General features: G+C 47.2%; 2 protein-coding genes across 3 annotated transcripts in view; one reads left to right on the top strand and one right to left on the bottom strand.

Moving 5' to 3' along the window:
- Positions 1-16,165, top strand: part of LOC138580306 (SUN domain-containing protein 3-like) — a 153,530-nt gene that overhangs the window by 57,970 nt on the left and 79,395 nt on the right. The window lies entirely within an intron of this gene.
- LOC138579525 (uncharacterized) lies at positions 3,671-15,747 on the bottom strand. The gene is made up of 2 exons (XM_069649837.1): positions 15,473-15,747; positions 3,671-7,194 (listed from the first exon to the last, which is right to left on the bottom strand). The coding sequence occupies exon 2, from the start codon at positions 6,487-6,489 to the stop codon at positions 5,023-5,025; it is 1,467 nt and encodes a 488-aa protein (XP_069505938.1). The 5' UTR covers positions 6,490-7,194; positions 15,473-15,747; the 3' UTR covers positions 3,671-5,022.

Below are 16,165 nucleotides of genomic sequence, written 5' to 3' on the forward strand. Positions count from 1 at the left end.
TCTGTGTTCTAGATGAGTGGTGGTGTAAGAGGGAGAGTAAGCGTGGGGTGTGGTATGATGTATGTTTTCATATTAAGCATCGTCTGTTGTACAAATTCGTCCGTTCCTCATATTCGTCCGCTCCACACATTCGTTCAGTCATTATCATCGTCTAGTTCACACCCTCGTACACTTCTAAACGCTGCTGGGAACAGTTCTGAATTCAACTTTCACAGAGAGGCTATTGGGTGCATCTTTTGGGTGCATCTTTCAAGTGTAACTGGGTACACTTCTAAAATGCTATTGGATTGATTGTAGCTGTAAATCTTGATGTAATACAAATGTATTAGCCATGTCTGCCTTCCAGCAATTCTGGAGTGTGCATAAGTGTCAGATAGCCATTTGACAGGCACTGACATCCTAGGCCCACATACTCGCACCGTTTGCTAGCTGTTGCCGTCGTATGACTGGGTAATACCATAATGCCAGTGCCTGGCAAATGCCTATCCAAGGCCTACACAAAATCCTACATTGTTGGCTTTAATGGAGAGTGGATCCCTCCTTGCCCACGAAACCCCTGATTCCTCCCCCCTTACCTGCCTAATTGTTTTTAACACTTTCCACTTTGCTCAGTATGTTTTTAAAATCACTTAACTGTGATAGTGGGCAGAGTCTACAATGAAGTCTTATGGGAATTCAGGCTGCACATACCTGCCTTTAGCACCAAGCTTATTGCAAAAGGCGTATTCAGAAGACATCTTCCCATGTTAGCCCCTGCTCAGCAGCTCTTTCACTGCACTCCAAGCTCCCCCTCCCTTAAGCATGGGCTAACGTTCCTACACTGCACCTCCAAGTACAACTGTAATTGAATGCCTGTGCTCTGGCTGCCTGGTCTACACTGCCCTTCCAGGTGCATCTGTCCTGGTAATTGAATGCCAGCGCTCTGGCTGTCTGGTCTACACTGCCCCACCAGGTGCATCTGTCCTGGTAATTGAATGCCAGTGCGCTGGCTGTCTGGTCTACACTGCCCCTCCATTCCATATGCATCTGTCCTGGTAATTGAATGCCTGCGCGCTGGCTGTCTGGTCTACACTGCCCCTCCATTCCATATGCATCTGTCCTGGTAATTGAATGCCAGCGCTCTGGCTGTCTGGTCTACACTGCCCCTCCAGGTGCATCTGTCCTGGTAATTGAATGCCAGCGCTCTGGCTGCCTGGTCTACACTGCCCCTCCAGGTGCATCTGTCCTGGTAATTGAATGCCAGTGCGCTGGCTGCCTGGTCTACACTGCCCTTCCAGGTGCATCTGTCCTGGTAATTGAATGCCAGCGCTCTGGCTGTCTGGTCTACACTGCCCCTCCAGGTGCATCTGTCCTGGTAATTGAATGCCAGCGCTCTGGCTGCCTGGTCTACACTGCCCCTCCAGGTGCATCTGTCCTGGTAATTGAATGCCTGCGCGCTGGCTGTCTGGTCTACACTGCCCTTCCAGGTGCATCTGTCCTGGTAATTGAATGCCAGCGCTCTGGCTGTCTGGTCTACACTGCCCCTCCAGGTGCATCTGTCCTGGTAATTGAATGCCAGCGCTCTGGCTGTCTGGTCTACACTGCCCCTCCAGGTGCATCTGTCCTGGTAATTGAATGCCAGCGCTCTGGCTGCCTGGTCTACACTGCCCCTCCAGGTGCATCTGTCCTGGTAATTGAATGCCAGTGCGCTGGCTGTCTGGTCTACACTGCCCCTCCATTCCATATGCATCTGTCCTGGTAATTGAATGCCAGCGCTCTGGCTGTCTGGTCTACACTGCCCCTCCAGGTGCATCTGTCCTGGTAATTGAATGCCAGTGCTCTGGCTGCCTGGTCTACACTGCCCCTCCATTCCATATGCATCTGTCCTGGTAATTGAATGCCAGTGCGCTGGCTGTCTGGTCTACACTGCCCCTCCATTCCATATGCATCTGTCCTGGTAATTGAATGCCTGCGCGCTGGCTGTCTGGTCTACACTGCCCCTCCAGGTGCATCTGTCCTGGTAATTGAATGCCAGCGCTCTGGCTGCCTGGTCTACACTGCCCCTCCAGGTGCATCTGTCCTGGTAATTGAATGCCAGCGCTCTGGCTGTCTGGTCTACACTGCCCCTCCAGGTGCATCTGTCCTGGTAATTGAATGCCAGTGCGCTGGCTGTCTGGTCTACACTGCCCCTCCATTCCGTATGCATCTGTCCTGGTAATTGAATGCCAGCGCTCTGGCTGTCTGGTCTACATTGCCCCTCCAGGTGCATCTGTCCTGGTAATTGAATGCCAGTGTGCTGGCTGTCTGGTCTACACTGCTCCTCCAGGTGCATGTGTCCTGGTAATTGAATGCCAGCGCTCTGGCTGCCTGGTCTACACTGCCCTTCCATATGCATCTGTCCTGGTAATTGAATGCCAGCGCTCTGGCTGTCTGGTCTACACTGCCCTTCCAGGTGCATCTGTCCTGGTAATTGAATGCCAGCGCTCTGGCTGCCTGGTCTACACTGCCCTTCCAGGTGCATCTGTCCTGGTAATTGAATGCCAGCGCTCTGGCTGCCTGGTCTACACTGCCCTTCCAGGTGCATCTGTCCTGGTAATTGAATGCCAGCGCTCTGGCTGCCTGGTCTACACTGCCCTTCCAGGTGCATCTGTCCTGGTAATTGAATGCCAGCGCTCTGGCTGCCTGGTCTACACTGCCCTTCATCGCTGTCCTTCTGCTTTATCATAGGTCTTCTCCTTTGTGACGTTCCTCCCCTTCCTCACAGTGGTCACTAAGCCAAGTGAGATGAAAGACAGGCCAGGAGCAAATTATTTGTCTTCACACTGCTTTATTAGGGGTATTTTACAGCGGAAAACCAAATAAAATCTCACAGGGCCAAGGTTGTGCACAAAATAACGTAATCTGTATCCGGATGTACATTCACCAGGATGTGGTCAGTAAAGTTAGTGCCTCATGTGGAGGTTCCAAACGGCTTCTTGGGCTTCTTCTTTATTCGCTCTCACTTTTTCCGCAAAGTCACAGTCTATAGTATTGGTAATTCTCTTGGCAATTATCTCCTGCAGTCAGTAGACAGTGGGGATGCTTCCACCTCCTAGGTGCACTGAATCTGCACTGAATCCCGATGACTGTCTGTAGTGGGAGTCACACAGGAGCTTGCATTCAATTCAGGTCCAGAGCTATAGGACGACAGGGCGACACTCTTGGGCATATACACGGTTCTTACTAGGCCACTCACCACCTCCTTCCTTAGAGCCCTTGTCTACAGCCTGTTAACCCAATCTCTCTCCTCCTCGACATATCACCACAAACTTGTAAGTAGGGAACCCTGACTTATCCCTCTTGAGACACCACACTGTCAGCTGACTCACCACACTGTCAACTGACTCCTATCGCACCTCCTTGTTAATCTCACAACCTTTAGAGTTATGGCAAGTATGTCCTGCTCTCTCCTTCTCTTTTCTCCACTTCTAAGTTCTTTACTCCCCATAGCTCATCCTATCCCTTCCTTCTTCATAGTGTTTGTGCCCTCCCTGACTTATACGTGTAAAAATGAATAAAACAGACACTCCCTGGACAGGGAATAAGGCACAAAAGCGCAGGCTGCGAGAGTTCAAGGAAAAGTTTATCTAGATCTCTGAGAGCGCTCTGACCACATCAAGGTTACAACACAGTTATATAGCACATTGGCATATCTAACATATGATGCTACGTTGGACCCGGATTGGTCGGCCAGGGTGGTGTCTTAGGTGTGGGCATCATCTCTTCCTCCGGGTTGGTTGCTTGGTTGGTGGGAGGATTGACGTCAGACATCTGTGCTCCGGATGGGTGAAGGTCAGGTCGCTGTGAAACACGGTGGTCACTATCTAAGCTAAGAAAATACATTCTAAATAATGCATGCACTAAATAATGGTTGATCAAAAGACCCTCAGTAGTTTATCATGTCATTGTACAAATTACACAGGGATCTATATCATCTATAACATTTGCGTTATACAGGTCACAGGTTTACAGGTCTTGCCCACCATAATACTCTCATTGAACTGTGGGGTTAGTCTCACAAGAATCTCAGGTATGTGGCATTTGTTAGTATTGGGCACGTTATACTGCAGCAGGGGTCTAATGTTAGTTGGGGGTCTGTTGGGTGGGCTTCATGGCATGGTCAGCGGTCTGGCACATGAAAGGAATACCTTGCAAGGACACAGGGTTAGAATGGCAATAAGTTTCAACTGGCGAGGGTGAGAGGGCAAGGACACTTTTGTGGAGATGGACGAGCTATGTGCTTGGCTCATGTCGGTTCACATGCAGGACAGTGATCTCAGAGGAAAAGAGATGTGTTACATTTATTATTTGTTGCAAGTATCTCCAGCTTCAGCGTGAGAATGGAGCTGCAGAGTTTTCCAGTCAGAGTGGGAACGAGGGTGGGGGCCATGTGCTCCGAGCTGCTGCGGCGGGGATAAGGGAGAGAGCATTTTGTACTATCTCAGTGAGGCCTGGTCACCAAAGATGGAGTCGAAAAGGGGGTACAAAAAATTGATGCCCCGTGTCCTGCTCAGTGGTCCCATCTATGCAAATGTAACCCAAAGTTAACATTGCGTGAGGGAGAGGGGCGTACCCACCACTAGAGGCACTTGGTCCGAGTTTTGTACTGAGAAGTGATGGCAGAGAGGGGCCCATTGGCCCCTCGCTCCCACACATTCCCCCCTTTCGTTACATCTAAAGTAACGAATACTTTTATTTTTTATTCTTTTCATTCTCCCTTCGGTAGTACTCAGCCTCCGCCACAGCCTCGTCCCACGCGGGGGTGCCTTTTATTGGCATCCACGCTCTGCATACACTTCTGAAGCTATTTCCTCTTCTGGCATATTCGTCTGGTGTACACATTAAGTAAATTCCTCCATCCCCATCTAGATCCACCCATACTTCTTGGTACCATTGCAACTCCCTTGGTTCTTTTATCGTTGTATGATGCAAATTATCAACTATATCCCCGTTTTGGCTGTAAATTGCTGTCATCCTGTATTGTGGTGTAGTGTACTCCTCTGTTTACATTTGTGCATCTATCATGGTAGCTACCATTGTCGGTCTGCCCATTGTTACCATCATCGTAGCTGACGTTGGCATACTTTTCTCACAACACTGCAGTCCCAGTTGGCACACACAGAAGAACAGAAGCACAAAGACGATGATGGGGATCAGTATTTTAATTGCCACATTTACCCATGATGGTATCCAACTGAACAAATTGTCGAACCACGTGCTTTCTTCTGCGCCTCCTTCTGTTCTCATCCTTTCCCCTAGATTGTGTACTGCTATTATCACATGTGAGAGTGTCCCGTTATCAGCATCTTCAGTTGGCACAAATGTACAACACGCCCCCCCAATTTTTCGGCAAACACCACCGTCCATCGCCGTGAGGAGATCTAGGACATATCTGTTTTGCATTGTCATTAGGTGCAGTGCGCGGAGCTCTATTTTTATCACGTTGAACCCTTCTTCAGTGCCGTTAACCAGTTGGATGAGCTCCCAGCGCACTATCTGCAACCATTTGGCGTTTGTTCGTGCTTGCAGTCCCGGGACAAGAAGTGAGGCGAAAAATGTCTCTGCTGATGAAAAGAGCTTGTATTTCTGCTGGATCTCAGCAAGGAGTTTCGATGATTCGGATGAGATGTAATTGGAGGATCTTTTACTTCGTGTCAATCTTTTCTCTAGTTCATATTCTGACAATAGTTCATACGCTGGAGCTTCTGTTATCATTACTTGGGGCCCTGTGAATGGTTCAGCCGATTGCTCTGCTGCCGATATGCCAGCCGATTGTCCTGCTGACCCTTGGATATGGCTCTCTGGTATTACCATCAGGGCTGTGTGGAGGGTGGCTAGAGCACAAGTTCCTTTCCATGATGCAGGGAGGTGCAGGTAGGCTTGTTTGCCGCAAACCCAGTACATGTCCATTAGCGCAGTGGTGCCTTTCTTCATGTCAGGTATTATTACCGTCTTGTTACATTTCTTTGTCCCTCCCATGTTTACTCTTCCTTCCCCATGGAAACACAGTTCATGTGGCACTTCTTTCTGTATTTTGACAGGCTTTTCTAATGCTGTGACCCACGTTAGCTTTGTGACATGTTGCGACCAGATGGGGTCACATACCTCCTTTATCCATTGGAAAGTGTCATTGGATAGGCCTCGAAGTGCTTCTGCTTTGCATTCGATAGTTTCTTCGTGACACTTATTTTCTGCATATCGCGTCCCCTTGATGACAATAAATGGTTCCTTGAGGCAAATTACTCCTTGGCGTCTGCTTGTGCATGTTCTCTCATTTTCCAGTTTTTTCAATGTGACGGTGTGCGCTTGGAACATGCTCTTTATTCTGCACAAAACGAGATGAATTAAACATTGGGCCTCCGACAAGGGCACTTCCTGTGGTACTAACATTTTTGGTGTCCCTGATGCATGTGGGATGAGTGAACAGACGTAGCAGCTTTCATTTGTTGCTTGCTTCGCCGTAGCACTCATGTCGGAATACCATTTATTTGATTGATCAGGGTGGCGGGGGTCTTCTATTTCATCTAACCCCAAGTCATGATAAATGTTGTATCTTTTCCCTCCCGCCCTCTTTTTCTCCTCCTTCCCCCTTCCTTGTTATTGTTCTTCACCCTTTTGTAATGTATTGGAAACATTCCAGCCCAGGTTGTATCATTGTTATTCAATATGGCATGTGTATCTTCATCAGTAGCAGCAATATTGCGTGAGGTAGGGTTTATGGTTGTCTGTGAACGAGTACTAGTGTTCGTTAAGTCATTTGGCCAATAATAATCTCCATCATATTAGTTATATCCATAAGCATTGCTCATATTTATATTCAGACGTAACAATGATACACTTGTTGATCCTACAGTGGTGTGTTCTAAAGGTTGCATCACATCTGTATCGTTGAGGTTAATCTCATGTGATTCTTTCCATGTGGTCTTTACCCCAGTCCATATCAAGTGCGACCCTTCTCGTATCAGGTTAGCACCGCTCCCTCTCCTGTCCATGTCATTAACCAAAGATAAAAGGGTATAATACCAAGCCATGAAAAACAACATTACTGACATCAAAACTGCAGCACATTTCAAAACACATTCAATGTTACTGAACCTTTTAGCCCTAATGGCGCCACTATCACTATCTAGCATTAATTGGTTCTCCACGATTGTAGTTCGTTGGGCCATTTGTCACCTGGAGGGGCGATATAAATTTGTTAAGTCACCACAATATATACATGTATTTACATTTTTTGTTCACTTCATGTTTAATCATCATTTTTAGTCATGTTTGCTCATTTTCTCTATTACACATGTACTTTTGCTATGAAGAGGATGAGAGTGAAAGAGGGATGGAGGAAGTCGTGGAGCAAAAATCGAAATGAAGGAGAGAGAGAGAGAGAGAGAGAGAGAGAGAGAGACAGTAGAGAGTTATGGAGAGGATATTGAACAACCAAAAAAAAAAAAGGAAAAAAGGAAAAATTGGAGAAGGAGGAAGTTTGAGATAAGTTGTGCAGAACAAGATACATATTATAACTTTTGTCTCTGCAGGTTCTCTTTACCGACAATTTGGTTATCCCTTTTAAACCTCATTTGTGGTACCAGTGGCACCATCTTGTTCCTCCTGGGGGATTGTACTATCGTGTGCCCTCCTCACATCTGATAAGTGCACCTAATACTCCAATCCTTTCACCTTCACTGCCGTGGGTGTACTATAGATGACCTCGTAAGGGCCATGAAACCTAGGTGAATTCAACCTCCTCACAAAGCTGCGGATGTACACGTGTGCTCCTGGCATCAGCGGCCCGCTTGAGCTGTCTGTGGCCGGTGTGGTAGTATCAGTCGCCACATTTTCAGTAAAAGGCGGTGATATTTGTCGCGCTATGCTGCGTACTGCGCGTGTTAACTGGGTCAGGTATTCCTTGAACTCTTCCCCCAGCACTGTGGCAGCCCTGTGCGCATCCGATGCTCTTCAAATCGGGGATACTGGCGTGTGTATTCGCCTCCCAGTTACAATTTCATGGGGGCTCAGATGGTGGTCTTTACATGGTTGCGTCCTGAGTTGGAACAGTGCTAGGGGCAAGCAATATACCCAGTTCTTCTTCAGTGTGTTACACAACTTGGATAACTTACTCTTCAGCAATCCGTTGATCTTTTCTACCATCCCATTCGCCATCGGATGATAAATTGAGCATAGTTTGTGTTTTGCCCTCAGGAGTGATGTCACTTCCTTAAAGAGGTCATTCACGAAGTGCGTACCGTTGTCTGATCTTATCACATCACATATTCCCCATCGGGAAAACACTTCCCGAACTAGGAACTTTGCTGCACACTTCGCATCTGGGTGTGGACATGGGCCCGCTTCCACCCATCTCAAAAAGGGGCATACCACCACAATCAAATATCTCGCTCCATTACACCGCTATCCCATATCAGCATAGTCTATATGGAGCTCTCTAAATGGCCCTGTTGGTTGGGGCAGTGTACCGCGCAGTGTTCTCAATGTCATCCCTGAATTATATGTTTGGTATGTTATGCATTCTACAATGAATTTTGACAGGTGCTCTTGCAAATTGGGGACGAACCAGTGTTCCTGGATGTCTGCGGCAATGTGTTGTTTTGCTACATGGCCGGGGAAATGCAACTGTTGGAATGCTATTTCTAGTAACTCTACGGGCATTACTACCTTACCTGTTGTCTCCTGTCTCCATCGTTTACATCCCCGTTTGCTCCACAATTCTTGCTCCTCCTGTGGTGCTCTTCTTTGTAACTCTATTATCTGCGCTATTGGTGTGTTACCGTAGGCTTCTTCTAGTGTGTCTGTAATAGTTGTTTTTACAATCCATTCAAGTGTTGGTGTTACATTGAAATACAAGGCATCCTTTGCCGCTGCGTCCGCTGCCGCGTTTCCCAATGAGATTGCATCTGTGTTGTTGGTATGGGCTTAGCATTTCACCACTGCCCTACCGGTGGTACTGCTAATGCATCTATTAACTCATTCAACAATGTTGCATGCTGTACTGGAGAACCGTCCGCTCTCCTGAATCACTGTCTACGCCACTGTGACAACCCTGAGTGGACTGTGGTAGTTGCATATGCTGAGTCTGAATATATTGTCACCGTACATCCCTTAGCTGTGTGTAGTGCTTCGATAAGTGCAGTTAGTTCGGCTGCCTGTGCAGAGTAATGGGATGGGAGGCTCTTTTGCACAATCGTCTCATAGTCATCTTCCTCCATGCGCACTACCGCCATCCCTATGTGTTTTCCCCTGTTTCGGGGTTTATTGATGCTAACCCATCTATGAAATATATTTCTCCCTCCTTCAGGGCGTTTTCACTTGCTTTTGGGATGTCATCACCTTCCCTCTCATATGTGGCGCAATCGTGTTCCTGTATGTCCTCTGTCGTGCATGGCTCTGTGATGAATGTTGCTGGGTTTACTGCTTTGCATCTCACAACGTGTACGTTGGGGCTCAAAATTATTATTTCAAATGCTGTTGCTCTCTGTGTTGTTAGTGTTGATTTTGATCGCTCAAGAATGGCGAATAGGGAATGCTCCGCATATAGCGTTACTGAACATCCCATGACAATGGTGGCGCTCTTTTCAATTGCCAAGGTCGCAGCTGCGAGAGCCTGTTCACACGCGAAATGGCCTTGCATTACTGGGTCTAGTGTCCCACTGTAATAAGCCAATGGTTTGTGACCTAAAGATGTTTTTTGTGTCAGTACTGCCGTCATCAGTGTTCCATTACAGTGTGAAAACAAGAAAAAATTCCCTCTCATAGTCTGGGTTCGCGAGTACTGGGGCATCAACGATGAGGTCTTTTAATTTAAAATACTGTGTCATCATTTCATGTGTCCATTTTATTGCGGCTCTATTTTTCTGTGCTTCTTTTAACGCTTGTAGTAAGGGACGTGTGTATGCCGCATAATCAAGGATCCAGGCTCGGCAATAGTTACAAATGCCAAGAAACTTTTGCATGTCTTTCACAGTTTTTGGGATTATTATGTTGCGTATAGCAGCTGCTCTGTCTGGGAGTATTCGCTTCCCATCTTTTGATATTAGCTGTCCAAGGTATACAACCTCGGCGAGGCAGTATTGCAATTTTCCTTTGTCCACCTTGTACCCCTTGGTAGCTAGCACATTCAGTAGTGCTATCGAGTCTTCTCTGCACTTTTCTTCTGTATGGCTGCAGACGAGTAAATTGTCTACGTATTGAATGATGGTGCTCTCTACATCTATGTTTCCAATGTCTTCACGTAACACCCTTTTAAAATGCTGGGACTTTCGCAATACCCTTGCAGGAGTCTGCAATGTTCATACCTGTTGTTCCCTAATGTGAACGCTGTCAGGTATTCGGATCCTGGGTTGAGTGGTATAGAGAAGAAGGCATTCTTCAAATCAATTACAGTAAAACATGTTGATTCTTTCGGTACGCTGCACAATATTGATGCCGGGTTAGGCACTAATGGGAACTCTTTTTGAATGGTGTCATTGAGTGGGCGGAGATCCTGGATCATCCTCCACACCCCTCCTTTTGCTTTTTTAATCGGGAAAATCGCCATATTACATGGGGAGTTTGATGGCACTATGATGCCTTGTTTTAGGAGTGCATTTATGGTTTCCCTAATTCCCTCCTCTGCTTCTCTCGATATGGGATATTGTTTTACCCTCGGCGGTATTGCACCTGGCTTGAGTTTTATTTTTATTGGTGTCACCTCATGCAGTAACCCTATATCGTGGGGCCCTGTGGTCCAAATTTCAGGTGCTACCTTTGCCATGTCTTCCTCGAATATAGTTAGTGGGGCATTAACGCTAGCCATGAGTGGGTTGTGTGCCTCTCTGTACTGGATCATAATAACACATGGTACACTTATTTCCATTATTATTTCTCCGTCATCTTCACTATCAGTGAATAATTCCTCGTCTGTTATGTCTCGTAGCTCTATGTTTGGGTCTATGCATAACACAGTTCTCCACTCGCACCCCTGCGCGTCCAGCCCTATGACCACAATACGTTTGCTGGATACCTGAACTGCCTCGATGGCCATGGACATCTGTGTGTGCAATTGGGCGGAATATGAAATCTGATGGTGTTCTTCATTCTTTTCTCGTTATCTCTGGTACCACTCGTGCTAATACCTTGATGCCATCAATAAACATGCTTATATCAATAGGTATCCCTCGTACCACAACTTCATTCATCACTGTGCTGATCATCAACATGGTTTGTACTGGGCATACTCCTGGGGTTGAACAAACTATTCCTCGTTCTGTAAACGAGATGGTCATATTTAATTTGCTTAACAAATCTCTCCCCAGCAAATTGATCGGCGCGTCTTCGTGGTACAGTAAGGGTGCGCGCATGGTTTTCCCCCCCACCGTTATATCAAGATCTTTAGTGGAAGGAACTTTCAAAATAGCCCCAGAGAACCCCTGCGTCTCCAAATTCCTGCCTGAGAGCGGAAACCGCCCTTCCATAAGACATGACTTCTCTGCTCCTGAGTCTACCATAAAGATAAACTGCTTATTTCCTATCTCTACCCCCACTAGTGGTTCCTCTTCTGCACGTAGGGTTTTAGATAGGACTGGACACGCAAGTGTTCCCTGTGGGCTGTCCTACTCTGAATGTCTTTCTTGCCCTGGCACTGAAAAGACATTGGGCCTCATTACACGTTAGGCGGTAAGGGTTTACCGGTACCGGTAAGGGCACCGGTACTGGTAAACCCTTACCGCCTTACTACGAGTTCCCTTTGCGGGACCCGACCTTAACGGCTGGTTTGACCAGCCGTTAAAGTAGGGTGCCGCAAAGGGAACTCAGTGCTAATTACGGTACCGCAATTTGCGGTACCGTAATTAGCACCTTCCCCATTCCCATTATGCCCTATGGGGGCAAAAATGGGAATGGGGAACGGCCTTGGTGAATGGGGAATTACCGCCCCGCTCACCTTGGAGTAGGGCGGTAATTGCGCCATCCACCAAGGCGGACACGGTAAAATACCGGCGGTTACCGCCTACCGTGTAATGAGGCCCATTGTCTCCAGCCACGGTATGGTGCGGGCGCACCGTTTGCGGCTGTTGCAAAACAATTATTGTTTGCATTTCCTACTGCGTTATGTCATGCCATAGGTTGTGGCGATGGTTGCTGTCCTTGCTGCATCTGAGGGTCGTTATAACACTGGTCCTGCTGTCTCCCTCCTCCCATCGGTAGTCCACAGGGGCTACCTGGGTGTGGGCACCCCCAGCCTTGTTCATTCTCCATGGGCTGTTGCTCCTGGAAATACCCTGAAGGCCGCATTCTGCAATCTCTAGTATAGTGTCCCCATCTCCCACAGTTCCAGCATGACCCTTGTGGCCCACCTCTCGTTCCTTGACCACCAAATCCTCTATCCCCCATACCTCCAAACCCCCCTCTCTGGCCACGGTACCCACATCTTCCTCTTGCTGGTCTTTCTTGCCACTGTTGTCCACCGTACTGCTCTTCTCCATTCCACGGTCCTTGTCCTCCTGTGGCCTGCAGTGCCGCTATTGTTACTGGTCTGTTTCCCGCTCCTTCATCCCCCTCGTTTTCTCTGTCTGTGGCTACGCTGGCGTTGATGGCGGCGACCTTCACTAATTTGTTCTGTACCAGCTTCGCCTCGTCTGCCAGCCTTTTTTGTGCTATCTCCCTTTCTCTCTCTTTGATCCTCCTTCAGTGGTGTACAATTATGCTCTGTATTTCAGGCCAGCCCTTGGCTTCTATCCCAGCTATTTTGTCCAAAGCCTTCTGCACCTCCTTCGGAGCCCCTTTTTGATGATAAAATAGAACAAGGCGGTGGACTGGTTCGACGCCGTGCCAGTTTTGCTTCTCCATAAATCCTGCACTCGCAGTATGAATTGCGTAGGATCCTCGTTCTCCTCCATTGTACACTGCATCACTAAATGTAAACCTGGAATATCTGGAAACGTGCGCCGCAATGGATCCCACACTTGTGCTCGAACGTTGTTGAACGCTGACCCATCGTGGCAGTCACAACTCATCGTTACCCCGGGGAATCCGGCCTTTTCCTACACTGTGTCTGCTTGGTCACCAATTGCTGACACTAATAAACTTTTCACATCCCCTATCGCTAGTGGCACTCCTGCTGTGTTTTTCTCAAAGGCGTGTATCCATTTCCCAGCCCCTCCCGATAGTGGGGGGGGACCTTCAACAAGTTGTTTTTATCCATTTGAGCCCATGGAATGTAGTGTGGCCTACCTGCTCCTTTATGTATCAGTGGCATTTGTAACTTGTGTTTCTTTCCTACCTTACTTACCGCACCTTTCTTTATTTTACTTACCATCATATTTCCCCCTCGCTGTCTTAGTCTACCCTGCCATAGTGGTGGCGATGGTGTATCTGGTTAACGACGGTTTGGCAGTGGGGACCCGGCCTCGGCAGCTGCCTCTTCATATTCATCTAAGTCACTCCACACCTCTTCTATTTCTGATTCTTGCTCATTGTTTCCTTCACATCCTTCCCCTTTCTCACTTTCTGGGGTGGGCGGGCGTATAATCCTCACAGGTTTGTCATTTAGATGAAACAGGAACTCCCCTGACTGCCATTCTTTCTCTCGCCCTTGTGGTATGCGTGTTCCTTGTGATGATATTGATTGCGCTGGCTCTGAGATTGCTTGCGCCACTTCCCCTGCTGTGCTTAATGTTGGCGTTAGATCTGCCATAGATAACGGTAGCACCTCTCCTCCCCCTGGCAGCATTTGGTCTCTATCTCACAATGCCCTTAGCCGCGTTATTTCCATCTGTGCATGCGCTAGCTGGCGGTCTAATTCCCCAGTTAAGTGTGCCAAATTCACGGGGGGTGCACTTGTCAGACCATACAAACCTCATTTATCATAGGGCGGCGGTGCCGTGGCGACTGCTCCGGTTGAGGGTGTGAGGGTGGGACATGCTGGTATGTACAGGGGCTCGCTGTATCCTACTGCTGGCCTTGACATTAAAGGATATATTTTTGTTATATCGCCTTCAGCTGTAGTGGTTGTGCACTCGCCCTTTGGCGTTCCGCTTACCTCTTCCTGCGTTTTCTGGGTTTCGTTCGTTCTTCCTTTACCTACCTCTGCTGTGGGTGTAACTTCTTCAAACATTCACCACAGGTCTAGTACTTCTCTTCTATTCTGTAGTTGTTTCCCCTTATACCTTGCTAACAAGTGTGTGGACACTAGATCTAACACCATTTCATCAAATGACCCACCTTCTGGCCAAATTGGCGTCACGCTGTCTCCTTTTATCTCCATCAACCACTGATCGTGGTATTTTTTGTATCTTCTCACTGTATAACGGAAGGTGCTGACAAATATAGGCTAGTGGTGTTATTCCCCCCATAACAATATTTTTTCTTCTTTCCCTTTATCTGTATGTGACAATGTGGTCTTTTTCTTGCCTATACATTTATTTAAGTACAATGGGGAGCCCTATTAAAGTCTAGGTATAGAAGCAGGAAGTGAAACCTGCATGGACTTTCCTCTAATCTTTCTGTATGTTGGTTTCCTAGGAAACCGTGGGTAACGAGGAGGTGGACCCCAAAGGTTTCAGTTGGGCGTATTAAGAACAGCTGATCAAGTGAAAACAAACTAATCCTGCGCCGTTGCGAGGATTTCAGCGGTTGAAGTGTAAATATGTTACTGTTGCCGGATGATATTGACGAAGGGGTTCGTCAAGTCAAAGCAGACTAAGCAGCGCCGTTGCGCTCCACCATACCGGGTGAGACCACGACTGTTGTCGCACGTTTTGCAGTAGGGAAGAGGGAGAGAAGCGCTGTGACGCTTTGGTGAAGGGGAACGAAGCGATCGCCGAACGGGGACCGAAGACAGCCTCCCGAGGTCGGAGAAGGAAGAACGAGCTTCGGAAGATAGCGGCCGAAGGAAGGAAAGGGGGCGGAGCCAAATTCCCAGTCCGCCGGCAACTGCGGTCGAGGTTCCTCAGGTAACGCTATGCGGGCTGAAAGAGGACCGGCGTAGAGTGAGTGCTGATACCGACGCATGAGAGGCTGAATAGACCAGAGCAAGCTGTGTCAGGGACCAAAGCGGCAAAACTGAAAGTACTGGAGAAACAAACGCTTAAAGAAATATGAGGCCTTTGAAAGTGAGAGGAATCTGTAACAAGGGCGCAAACCTATTTATATTTTGTATCCTCTTAGATACTGACATTTCAATAGGATTCCTAAGAGCAGAGCCATACATCAGCCCACGGCGCCATCAAAGGAGTGTTATGCCCATTACACTAGAGCTGAAGGAACCAACAAAATAAAGGGAAGCTCTACACAAGGCGAGCAAGGCAGAAGGGGGAAAAGACAAAAGGAGTGCTAGCTGGAGACAAAGAAGGGTTAACATAGACTGACAAGTGGGAAGAGTTAAGAAAAGCACAGAAGCAAGAGAAAGACAAGGATATTTAAGGAGAGAAGAAAAGAGTCAATGTACATTCTGCTTAACAGAACTTACATGTTGAACATTTCCACGTGGATGCCTCCACATCCTTGAAGTCTGGGAGAGTTGAAAAGAAGTATCCTTTTTCTTGGTTTATCTAAAAAGAAATAAGAAATAATAGTTGGTTAATAAAAGAATTGGGCTCTCTTTCAGTCCAAACTACCTAAAGGCTGAAGACTCGTTTTTATTGTACTTGACATTAGAAATATCACACTGTACTTGCCCTTCAACCTCTCTTTCCCTTTGATAACTTCATCACTGGCCTTTCTTCCCTTCTAGCTGGACAATATACCACGAATCTTCTCAATTACCTGTAGTTTGTATGCACATATATGTATCAATATGTATATATAAATCAATTTTGAATGTTGCCCTTATAATGGTTGCATGTTCAAATTCAACATTTCATTTTTGCATATTTTGTCACTTTTACCCACAAATCATTCACAGTATTTGGATATCCTTGACAAAACTGGACAGAGCACAAAAGACGTATAACATATATCATGCACATGCACTACCTGTGCGCTTTTTCTTCCTGTCTGTTCTTTTTACCACCCCTTCCCCGTTTCGCCTACTCTTCTCATTCACTCCCCACCTCTTACACCCTCTTAGTCTTTTCCAAGAATTCTTTCGTACCCAGAAAAAGAATGATCTAAATAACTACTCCGAGTCTACTCAAAATACGAGACTCCTACTGTTTTCTCT

The sequence above is a fragment of the Ambystoma mexicanum genome, chromosome 3p, assembly GCF_040938575.1.
Source record: "Ambystoma mexicanum isolate Mex_15411 chromosome 3p, UKY_AmexF1_1, whole genome shotgun sequence".
In the NCBI taxonomy this organism is placed as follows: Eukaryota; Metazoa; Chordata; class Amphibia; order Caudata; family Ambystomatidae; genus Ambystoma; species Ambystoma mexicanum.

Bases quoted from the DNA above. Each gene is read 5' to 3' on its own strand.
- LOC138579525 (XM_069649837.1), bottom strand. From the start codon at position 6,489: ATGAGTGCTACGGCGAAGCAAGCAACAAATGAAAGCTGCTACGTCTGT.